Source organism: Mastomys coucha, unplaced genomic scaffold, assembly GCF_008632895.1.
Source record: "Mastomys coucha isolate ucsf_1 unplaced genomic scaffold, UCSF_Mcou_1 pScaffold14, whole genome shotgun sequence".
Taxonomy (NCBI): Eukaryota; Metazoa; Chordata; class Mammalia; order Rodentia; family Muridae; genus Mastomys; species Mastomys coucha.
Window position 1 is genome coordinate 15,784,522 of NW_022196896.1, and position 12,040 is coordinate 15,796,561.

At 36.1% G+C, this 12,040-nt stretch overlaps 1 protein-coding gene across 4 annotated transcripts in view; it reads right to left on the reverse strand.

Moving 5' to 3' along the window:
- Window positions 1-415: 415 nt before the first annotated feature.
- The window catches only part of Ccnc (cyclin C), a 19,277-nt gene continuing 7,652 nt past the window's right edge, over window positions 416-12,040 (reverse strand). For 2 of the 4 annotated variants that reach the window (XM_031366505.1, XM_031366508.1), the window contains exons 6-12: window positions 7,563-7,618; window positions 6,520-6,555; window positions 5,767-5,858; window positions 5,149-5,216; window positions 2,384-2,463; window positions 2,038-2,156; window positions 416-702 (exon numbers count right to left, since the gene is read on the reverse strand). In XM_031366505.1, the coding sequence (XP_031222365.1) occupies window positions 648-702; window positions 2,038-2,156; window positions 2,384-2,463; window positions 5,149-5,216; window positions 5,767-5,858; window positions 6,520-6,555; window positions 7,563-7,618 (506 nt within the window). In that variant the 3' untranslated portion in view covers window positions 416-647. Of the gene's footprint in view, window positions 703-872; window positions 1,346-2,037; window positions 2,157-2,383; window positions 2,464-5,148; window positions 5,217-5,766; window positions 5,859-6,519; window positions 6,556-7,562; window positions 7,619-12,040 lie in introns of those variants that run through there. The other 2 variants (XM_031366507.1, XM_031366506.1) reach the window with 2 other exon arrangements.

Consider the following 12,040-nt stretch of genomic DNA (forward strand, 5'->3'; position numbering starts at 1 on the left):
TATATATATATATATATATATATATTGCACTTTTTTGATAGGCTGGGCCAGAATCTTCTGTAATGATACAAAAAGTATTGAATACAATATATTTTAAAATCAGTAAGTTCTTGATTAATCTCCCTCAAATTGTAATTATCATTTCTAAAACCTAGGATTTTCTAAGATTTAATTTCTTAAATACAGTGTTAAAATTAAACTGGCTTAGGGGTAGTTTTATAGACTTTTTATGTCCTTTTTTGGTCTCTCAATGCCCAGAAAAATTTGAACAAATGACATTTCATGTTTCCTGACTTAATTAAAAAAAAAAAGCTATTATTAATAAAATCTTTCAATTACCTAATCAAAAACCAGTATTAGTATGTGTCTATATACATATGTGTATGTAAGAGAGAAGTTAACCCTGAAATGTCTGTATATGGCTATAGGTTCCTTTAGAGCCTTACTAAACTTTATAATTAAGGTTTAATAAATTACACACTAGAATCAAGTTAGGAAAAACCCTTATTTTGTGAAAAGTAAATCAATTCCCAATATGCTTGACAGAAACAAGCTATTCGTGTGCATCTGCTTTCCAATGAAGACATTACGCAAACTGTCCAATGCTTTACTTCCAAGTGGTCCACTACGGGGTTCTTCAGGGTGTTTTAAGATTGGCTGTAGCTAGAGTTCTGACTTCCATTTGGACCCTGCTCTCCTTCACTGTTCAAATGGGGAAGAAAGAAATTTTATGCCAATTAAAAGATTCATTTTTCAATACTCTGACAGTACTATTAATTTCTGAAGTTCATTCTGTGGAGCAATTCTATAAAACAGACATTCCTGATTATAAAACACAAATGCAGAAAAATAAAAATCCAGAAAACTAACAGTTGGTTTTATGTTTTTATTCTTCTGTAACTTGAGGCCCTCATACATAACAAGCAGTCTGGAAGTTAGTGTCCATATACATTCAAAGATTTAAGTTAGAGTTTAGGATTTCACTATTATTACAGGTATCACTCAACATAGAGATTATAACTTCTGAACAAATTTCCTACAAAGTTAAATCTGACATACAAAATTCCATTTCTACTCTTTAGGAAAATCCAAAATGTCTTTCAAAAAATAAAAAGGGAAAAAAAAAACCTGTTGTCCAATTGCATAATAAAATCATATGATAATGATAACAAACCTTTATACATCAAAAATATGGTAATTTCTTGGAAAAATGCTGAATATTAAAATAAAAATAACTCAAGCTGAAAGTACCAGTAACTGTGACAGTAGGAGATTGCCTTATCTTGTCCATCATCATCTTGCAGCTTCAGGCCCTGCCATTAGTGGAGAGTCACCCAGGGAGCTTCTGTAAGAAACGCATCCAAAGGAGCTGTCTCAGTGACTGCCTTAAGCAGCTCCAGTAACACTTAACCACCATTCTCTTCTCACTGCAACATCACTGTAACCAGCAGCAGTCTAAAAATACACCTCAGTGTTGTATAACCTCTCTAAGAAACAACTAAGCTTACAGCATTTTCTTTCCTTCTCACCCTTCTTGCTTTGAATGATCTCATACATGGAGAGGGCAGAGAGCCACTCAACTAAGTGAACAGGTTCATTTAAGATAACAAAAACATCTTAGCATAGGAGGTTCCTCTTTGGTAAAATTATATGTAACTGTGTGCTATGGATCACTCAGAAGTCAAAATTTATTATCTTTAGCATATCAGGTCATCAAAAAATTTCAAAATGCTTACTGAAACGTATGAAATAGGAGAATAATCATTACTGAAGGGAGAGGAACGACAAAAAGCCAAGTGGAAAGAATTACTTTCAAGCCTTTTATCTCTGAATTTCAAATGTTTGTCTAATTCAGTTCAATTTAAGTACAGAATGTGGCTATATGTTGAGGGATACCTGTAATAGACCTCCATTGCATTAGAAAAAGTTACTAGACAGAAGAATAGATCTTAAAACTGAGACATTCTCAATTTATCAAGACAGAAATTACATAAATGGAAATAAACACTAAATTAAATCAGTAAGTCTAAAATGTACCTGTTTGGAGGTGGTTTTGGTTTCGGCATCTTACTAAGAATCGTTGCCATCTCTTTTCTCTCATCAAAATTCTTCCACTGCTCATACAGTTTTAAAATAACCCTGATTATTTCCAAAATCTAGAAGAAAATATTTGAAAAGCTCTCAGTAGCAAAAACAAGCAACATATTAGTATGTAAAGAACACATATTATGCAGGGCGATGAGGACACATGCCTCAATCCCAGCACTTGGGAGAAAGAGGCCGGCGAATTACTACACATTAGAGGCCAGCATGATCTACATAGCAAGTTTCAAGCAAAAAAGGGCTATACAGTGAGACCAAGTCCTCATAAAAAGAAGAGTACCTTCTCCATATCCACGGAAAGTTCTGCAAACCATTGCCTAGCATCTTTCTGTTGTACAACACAGGCTACATGTAGGCAAGCTAGAAAGAAAATTAGAGACAACTGTTCAAATTTAACTGCAAACAGTCTTAGAACTAAAGATTTTCATAAAGTTTGTCTTTTCTAATACTATTTTTAAAAAGCTTAGCAACAATATTTACACACACACTACATTATAAAAAAAAATCTCTAGCTACAGGATGGTTCTTGATTTCCTGTCTTCACTGTGTACTGGTCAGAATGAGGGTGCCTTGAGGGCAAATTTGTTATAAGAGAAACAACTCCAACCAAGAAATGAGGACAAGAAAAATCACCTATGCATACATGTATAAAGTAGTCAAATCACACCCAGAAGGCAGTGACAGAAACACTGCTAAGTTTTAGAAATGTTTGCTGAGGGTACAAAAGTCCTTAAACCCACAGATCACTAGGACAACCAGGAATGTTAATCATACAGGATGTCTCCTCAAAGGAGGAAATATTCTGTATTCTATCCAGAAAGCTGGGAGTGGATATTCTTAATGATCTAGTGACTTTTTTGCTATCTGTAGAAGGAGACCTCATTCAGGCACACCTCAAGCAGATCCTCCAGAATGTCCATCCCAGATTCTCACTCCCTGGATCTTTATCTGTAGCTCCCAGTTAATAGAACCCAACCTTAGGGGATATAGTCTAAATTTTAAAAAGCTAATTTTTCACTTATGTGTTTATTGACCTTTGTACTATAGTCATGTTTGGTTAGACAAGCTTTGAAGACTGTCTTGTGTGGTCTGGGTTCAATTCCCACCCACATTAAAAAACCCAAACTAACCAAAACAAAGCTGGGAAGAGGGCTGGAGAGATGGCTTAATAGGCCAAGAGCACTGCTTGTTCTTCCAGTATTCAGGTTCAATTCTCAGCACCCATATGATAACTGAACCAACTGTTACTGCAGTAATGGGGATCCAATGTACTCTTCTGGCTTCTGCAGGCAATTCATGCACATAATGCACAAACACACATGCAAGCAAAACAGTCATACACATAAAAGAAAAATCTTGGGCATGATAGCACACACTGGTAATCCCTGAGACTCACTGGTCAGTCAGCCTTGTCTAATAAATGAGCCATAGGTCTCAGTGAGATACCCTGTTTCAAAAAGGTAGATGGCTCCTGCAGAATGACAGGGTTGATCTCTAGCCTCGATCATGCATACCCAGCCTTCACATGAACTTGCCCATACTCACACAACACACACACACACACCCCTTAATATTTCAACACATAAAAGACTATATATAAAAGCCACTGACCTCAGTAAGACTACCTGAGAGGAACACAGACCACATAGGTGGCAAAACCATGCGATACATCCTATTTCTTCCTATCTATACAATCCTGGAATCTTTTTTCACTAAACATAGATATTACTTTAGAGTCACACCAAGTCCAGCAATTTGCAAAAGTTACCAATGAGGGGCTAGAGAGATGACTCACTGGTTAAGAGCACTGGCTGCTCTTCCAGAGGACCTGGATTCAATTCCCTGCACCCACATAACAGATTACAACTATCTTTAATTCCAGTTGCAGGGGATCCAAGACCCTCATTCACACATACATGCAGGCAGGCAAAACACCAATACATATGAAATAAAAATAAACAAATCATTAAAAAAAAAGGCACCAATGCCACAGAAGTATTAAGTTTAACTTATATCAACCTCTAGTATAAGGCTGAAAACCAGCAATGTTTATGACAGAAATGCAAAGTGGGAGAGATGGCTCAGCTGTTAGTGCTCTTGCAGAAGACCTGGGTTCAGTTCCTAGCACCCACATGATGGCTTACAACTATCTCTAATTCCAGGGGTTCTAGTGCCCTCTTCTGGCCTCCATGGGCTCCAGGCATGTGTGTTACATATACATTCATGCAGGTTAAAACATTCACACATATAAAACAAAATCTAAAAGAAAAGTTAAAAGGACATAACTGAAAAAAAAAGAATGAAGGAGGAGGAAGAAGATGAAGAAAAGGAAGAAGAAGAAGAGGAGGAAGATGACAAGGAGGAAGATGACAATGAAGTAAAAAGAAGAGCTTTTAGAAAGGAGTCATGAAAATCAACAGGAGAAGGAGAGAAAAAAAACAGAATGTACTAAGTCTTTGGACATAATAGATACCCAGGATACATACTGAAACAATTGTTTATAAAGTTACTATCCCTCCTACAATTTTTACAAACTCAAAAAAATAGATAATAGTTTTTAAACTGTAAAGGAAGCAATGTTCAAAACTGGTCTTCTTAACTCCCAAGACAATGCTAGCCCACCACTGTACACTTCCTATACACCGTGGATGTCAGCTAAGTTCTCCTAGCAACAGAAGCATAATGCTTCTTTCCTTAAGTTCTTGAGCATTTAACTGGATCCAGAAATGGAAAACAGAACCAGTTATTTATAAGACAACTAGTATCAGCAGATTTAGTTCTGAATTTCCTCCCTAAACAAATAAAAATTTTGCTTAGATACTAGTTAAAATTATTTTAAATGAATTAAGGGAGGGGAAACCTTTACAAAAAAGTGGAACAGGGAAAATAATGCTAATCTGGGATGGTTGTAGTGTATATTATTGAAAACTCACATTCAAGATTAGTCTACTACTACAAAAAACATAAAGTCAGGTGAAATTTATTCTAGGATGACCTAAATAGGCAAAAACAGTTATCCAATAAAGGCACACCAAGTTTACATACCTAAAGCTATCATGAAAGGAGGATACAGCAGACAAAGGTCGGTCCTGTAAGTATCATTCACTATCCTCCTGTAGAAATGTAAACCTTAGCATTACTAAAAGCATAGCTGCTTCACTGACTAACTTCTTTCCAAGAGAACCAGATTTCCCTCCCATCTTTGCACACTTACATCTGATTACTGTGCCCAGCCACAGAAATGACACACAGAGGCCAAGCAATGGATGCATGAGTGTGACAAGGCGACACACATTACTGAATGTAAAACTCATGTAGTAGTCAGTATATTTTCCATTTTGAGACCCCCACAATAAATAATGTAAAAAAGTTGTTCACATTTTGAAAAGTCAAAAGTAAACAAAAATATTATTTTAAAAATACATTCATTTTTAATGTTCATGTAAAGCCTGTTTTTCATACAAAACATTGTCAGATATCTTTATCAAATAGGTAATTCAAGATATGTATGACTTTATAATTTATACCACTATAGTATTTCAAATTTAACAAGCAGATATCTTGCTAAATATAAAATATCTTGGGACATTTTAATATATTAAGCCATGTATTTCACTGCCAGCCTGCCTGTCTAGTAACATGACTAACTTCTGTTCTAGTTACCATGCAAGGGGAAGCAACACATCTTCTTGGCCCATGTCCTGCACATACTGGAGCAAAGGTCTATAAGGATGATACACTATCAAGCAACAGTCCTAGAAACAGTTAAAAATATGTATGTGTAAAAACACATGTATTACAACATAGAACAATAAAGTGGTATCATTTTCCAATAACTTGCTCTGTGTTTCAAATTAATTCCTTTATCTCATGCTTGCCTTCCTCTTATTTTTACTCTCTTCCTTAAATATGACTCTATGCTATTGTACAGTGAAGGCAGTGCTCTTGCTGGAATATACCTTGGTAAATCAGGTGGTAACCAGTCAACATCCATTCTTTCCCTTAGAGACTCAAAAGTGTCACATCTGCAACACACTGGAGCCTCTTACTAGCCTATAAATCCATAATTCTCAACTAGAGGAGCAGGATTCTGACAAAGACATAATCTATCTTTAACTCTACATACATGCACAAATTGTGTACAGAATTTACAATGGTCCTGGCTTATTTGCTTATAATCCTTATTAAAGTTATAAGAAAATTAAAAAAAATTTTTTTGCAGCCCAAGTAAATTATTTTACTTGGCCTTCAGAAAAGAAATAGGGGATGATACTCTTATATTTCTATGACTTTGCCATATCATTTGGATATATTCGGCATATATTATAGCATGCCTGCACCATGCTAGGCGGTTTCCTAACCGCCTTTCAATACAACCCATCAAGTTTTTGCTTTATTATGGAAAAATATACATACCATTAATTCTAAGAGGTAAAATTCACATTCTAGTATCTGTTTAAAAAAAAAAAACACCCAGTGAAAATACACATGATTATATAAATACTCAATTGAAAATAACAACTTACAGATACAGATAAATAATTTATCAATATTATCTAAAACTTCTAAATCAAAAAATAAACACATTAGCTTATGTTAGCATTAACATTTACAATAAGAAAATTACTAATTTTGTTTGTTTTTTGAGACAGGGTCTGATGATGTAGACCAAGCTTGCCTAAACGTCACAGAGCTCTGTTCACCTCTGCCTCCTGAGGCATGAGAGTAAGGGCTTATGACATTATGCCTAGCAAAAATTGCTTTTTATTGTTATATAATACATTTTAAATTCTTATAAGGGAAAGACAGTATATCATATTTTTTGGGGGGGTAGTTACTTGGAATTGAACCCAAAGTCTCAAATATGCTAAGCACTTATTTTGCTACTGAGCTATAACCAGAATTCTTAAAAAACAAACAAACAAACAAACAAACAAAAACAAAAAAAATTTAAAAGTTATGTTAGAAACTTCAAATTTAAGCCAGGCATGGTGGCACATGCCTTTAAATCTGTAGGAGTTTGAGGTCAGCCTGGTCTACATAGCAAGTCTGAGAGTTCCATGACAACCAGAGCTAAACAGAGAATTCCTGTCTTGAAAAAAACAAAACAAAAAACGTCAAAACTCTCTTATACTTTCTATTTGACAAATGCACAGTGCAACTATCGATACTTAATGGGATAGACAAATTCCTTGCAAGGTAAGAAAAGGTAAAAAATAAATTCTGCTTTAATTTGGAGAAGTCCCAACTTCAATATTATTAAAAGCTTCTTAAGGTGATTTAACTGGGATCCAATATTAATAATGACTACTGTTAAGTATCACCAGAAAAATATAGAGAAGCTACTGAGATTTAATATAATATATTATAGTACTTGAAACTCCCATTCCCAAGAGATTCTGAAGTTTATTCTAATAAAATGGAGTTAGTCAATATAGAGTTTTCTATAATATACTTACATGATTCATCCTGTAAGGAAATTCCTTTGGAAAGGCATATGAAAATCTAGTTTTTACTATAGGAAACAAAAGAAAACAATTAAAGCCAAGAAAATACAGAATGAATTTATCCAAAACTCCTTTAACATAGCTCCAAATATTAGAAGGTGTGCTATATTATCCTCAGTAGGTGCTCTCAGAAATATTTAAAGGTTTAAGGGTTTGTTTCTAGGGGGGTCAGAGAGTGAATGGTAGGAAGCATTCTTGCCTATACAACTGAACAGCTTCCATACAAAAAAAAAAAAAAAGTTCATGTTGGCCAGGTGTGGTGGTGTTTTAATCCAGCATCCAGGAGGCAGAGGCTTCCACAGAGAGCTCCAGGAGAGCCAGGACTCCACAAAAAACAAAAACAGCAACAACAACAACACAAATGGTTCCTGTTGGAATGGCCATTCGAGGTGGCACTCCCAGCCCTGGGAAAGGTAAAGGACAAGGGAAGAGGCGAGATCTGGAGGGAAAGGAGGAAAAGACTTCTGCTGCCTCTTTTTAAAAATTAAAAGACTGAAAAAAAAATCACTAGATTCTATCATTCCTAAAATCTCTTCAACTCTAGAGTAGTATTTTTCTGAGTGTAATTTAGCTTAGAATGAATACAGAACACACACACATTAAGTTATAATAAAAAGGGTGGGAGAGAAAAGTTAGGATAATATACTAAAATATTGGCAGTAATCATTGAGACTCAAGAAAGTTTGTTTTAAGTAACAGATACTTTCATAACTTATGTTTCTTTTCCAAAAAACAGAAACAAACAAACACATTTATTTACTTATTTCTAGGTTTTTTTTTTTTTTTTTTTTTTTTTTTTTTGAGAAAAGGTCTCATTAGCCTTGGCTGGCCTGGACCCTGCTAAATAGGCCAGACAGATCTCAAGGTCATAGAGATTTGCTGGGCTCTGCCTTGTACTGGTATTAAAGGTGTGCATATCACACCTCACCAAAACATTTTAATAAAAGTGTCCATATACATGCAATGTTTCTAGGTGATTTTCTTTCTTTTTTTAAAAAAGATTTATTTACTTATTATTATATGTAAGTACACTGTAGCTGTCTTCAGAAGAGGGCGTCAGATCTCATACAGATAGTTGTGACCCACCATGAAGTTGCTAGAATTTAAACTCAGGACCTTCAAAAGAGCAGTCAGTGCTCTTAACCACTGAGCCATCTCTCCAGCCTTCTAGGTGATTTTCTTATACATAGTTACTATGTGTATTCACTAGTAAAGTACAAATGAAAAGCCATTCTTTACTATCTCAAGAAGTCATAAGTTACATCCATTTGAGTATTATTGAGAAAATTGTATTCAAGACATTAAGTTACAACACTTAAACAAACTAGGATATCAACTGGCAGCTCCAGCAGCTCTGTCTCATAAGTCCTTCCACTGGTACAAGTAACTTCATTCAAAATAAGATGAATTCTGTACATTTTATTATTATATTCTCACAAAGGGTATTTTATAAATTAGGTACTCTACAGTGAATTTAGGTAACACTTGCCAAGATCTGAAATCTTGAACTACTTAAACTTGACACTAGGAAATTCACATTCTTTCTCTAATTTTGAAAACATTCCCATTAAGGTTCCTGAGTTTTACAATTCCTTTAAATATAAGGAGGGTGTAAAGTACACATATAAAACTGGTTCCTACTGTGGCAGAAAAATCAATAAAGTAAAATAAAGTCTGTACAGGACCAGCATAGTGGCACACACCTTTAGTCCCAGCACTCAGGAGGCAGGGGAATCTGAGTTCGAGGCCAGCCTGGTCTACACAGTAAGATCCTGTTTCAAAAATCTGTACACTGATACACAACACCAAGCCCTGGACTTGGACACCTAACACCTCCCCTGAGATTAGACTCACCTTATTCTGTCAGCCACTGTATGCTACAATGATTCAGTCTTTGTTTTGTTTCATTTTTTTCAAGACAGCCTTTCACTGTGTAGCCTGGCTGTTCTGGAACTTGTTCTGTAAATCAGTCACTCTGTCTTCCTAGTGCTGGGATTAAAAGTATACTCCAACAATTCCTGATCCACATTTTTTTAATGACTTATCCTATGTTTGTACATGCACACATATGTACACCATGATGTGGTGGATGCCAAAGGACAACTTATGGGTTCTAAGAATCAAACTCAGGTCATCAGGTGGAGCGATCTTTCCAAGGCTATATAGTAAAACTCTGTCTCAATAAACTAAAACAAAATAATTTACATGCTCAAGTCCTAACCCCCCACACCTCAGAAGAGATTGTAACCTGGAGAGGACCTTTTGGGCAATAAAGAGGTTCAGCAGTTAAGAACCCTTGCTGTGCTTGCAGAGGACCAACATTTAGTTCTCATCACCCATATATGGTGGCTCACATCTGCCTGTAACTACAGATCCCTTTTTGACTTCTTCAGCCTCCCATATGCACATACACCAAGCACATACACATAAATAAAATGCATAATTTTTAAAAAGGAGTAAAGCTTATGGACATAATTCTATAGGAATGCTTGATGGGGTCTGAATATAAAGTATCCCCCATAACTCATGTTGAAAACTAAGCCATCAGCTGCAGGATGCCATCACCGCAAGATGGTGAAGTTTCTGAACAAAAGACTCAGTTCACTGAGGAAGCCAATCACTGAAAATCCAAATGGGAGGTAGTAGAACTGGGGTGCTGGGGCCTAACTAAAGTGGATCACTGGGAGTGCCACTAAAGAGATACTTCATGTCTTCAGTCTCCTCCATGTTCTCTGCTTTTGGCCTTTCATTGTTATGTTTCTGCCTTGTCACAGGCCTAAAAGTGCTGGAAGCAGCAAACCACATACTGAAGCTGTGAGTCAAAAATAAACCTTTCCTTTAAAACTGCTTCACTCAGTATTTTTCACAGCAGCAAAATATCTAACTGCTGTCTTTTTGTTTATTTTGGTTTTTGGGTTTCATTATATAGCCCTGGATGCCCTGGAACTAGCTCTATATACCAGTTTGGCTTTGAACTCACAGATCCACCTGCCTCTGCCTTCCAAGTACTGGGATTAAAGGTGTGTACCACTATATCTTACTGCTGCTGACTTGATATGATGTAGAAGATATACAGAGGTGAGTAGAGATGTTTTATCAGGTGAAGCACTTCAAGTATAAGGAAACTGGAGTTTGGATCCCAGACACATAAATTACATGTGTGCAGTCCATCTGTAATTCAAGCCTCTGAAAGCAGAGTCAGAAGATCCATCCCCCAGAGCAAGCTGGCTAGTAGTAAGACTAGCCATACTGGCAAGCTCTGGGTTTAATTTAGAGACCCTGCTTCACCAAATAAGGTAGAAAAGAAATGACAGATGACTCTATACATCAACTTCAGGACTTGACATCTATGCATATACAAGTACATATATGCCTACCACATACAAATATGCATACATATATAGCATATTCAAAAGTCCAAAAACAAATACACACACACACAAACCTAGTGCTGAGAGGTAAAACAACTTGCTTAAAAGATTATGTACCTGGAGAGGGACAAACACAACAAGAAAGAGGCAGAAATGGGATAAAAGTCAGCTCACCTAGGGCTAGAGACTGATGCCTCTGGGCTCTTCACATACCTATACTCACATGCAAACATCCACATGCAAGCACACACCTCCACATAATTAAAAATATATCTTTAAAAACACAAGAGTTGCTAGACGTGATGATAAAAGCTTTTAATCTCAGCATTCAGGAGGCAGATTTCTGTGAGTTCAAGAATAGCCAGGGATACACAGTGACACCCTGGCTCAAAAAAGCAAAACAAACAAAAATTAGCTCAATTGACTACAGGAAGTAGTCTTTTCTGTACCATACTTATCAACTTGAAGGTCTGAAAATACATAATTCCCATCAACACAACTCATTTTTGTTTTTTTACCACTGAAAAGTATTGTCTTAATCCAGGCATGTTGGTCCACACTTGTAACCTAAACTAGATATTAACAATCCTCCTTGGTAAGTAGAATGCTAGAGGAGCCCAAGTTTCAGATGAGACTGGTCTCAAAGGAAACAAAGAAGCAAACAAACAAACAAAAAACAAACCCAAACCAAACCAACAACAAAAGAACAAAAAAACCCCAAACAAAAAAGGTAATGTCATAATGAATCTAAAAACTTTTGAGATGGTCTCATGTAGTCCAGGCTGGCCCAAACTCACTATGTAGGTACAACTTGCCTGGAACTCCTATTTCCTTATCTCCGCCTTCCAAGTACTGACACTATACAATACCACTATATCAGTAAAAACAACTTCTTTTCAAACATTTTCTTCCTGTGAAATATGCTAATGATAAGGGTATTCTTTGGAGCTGTAATAAATTCACCTAGAGTTCACATGGTAGGACTAATGGTTCCAGCAGCATGTGTATAGCAGAGGATGGCCAAGTTGGTCATCAATGGGAGGAGAGGCCCTTGGTCCT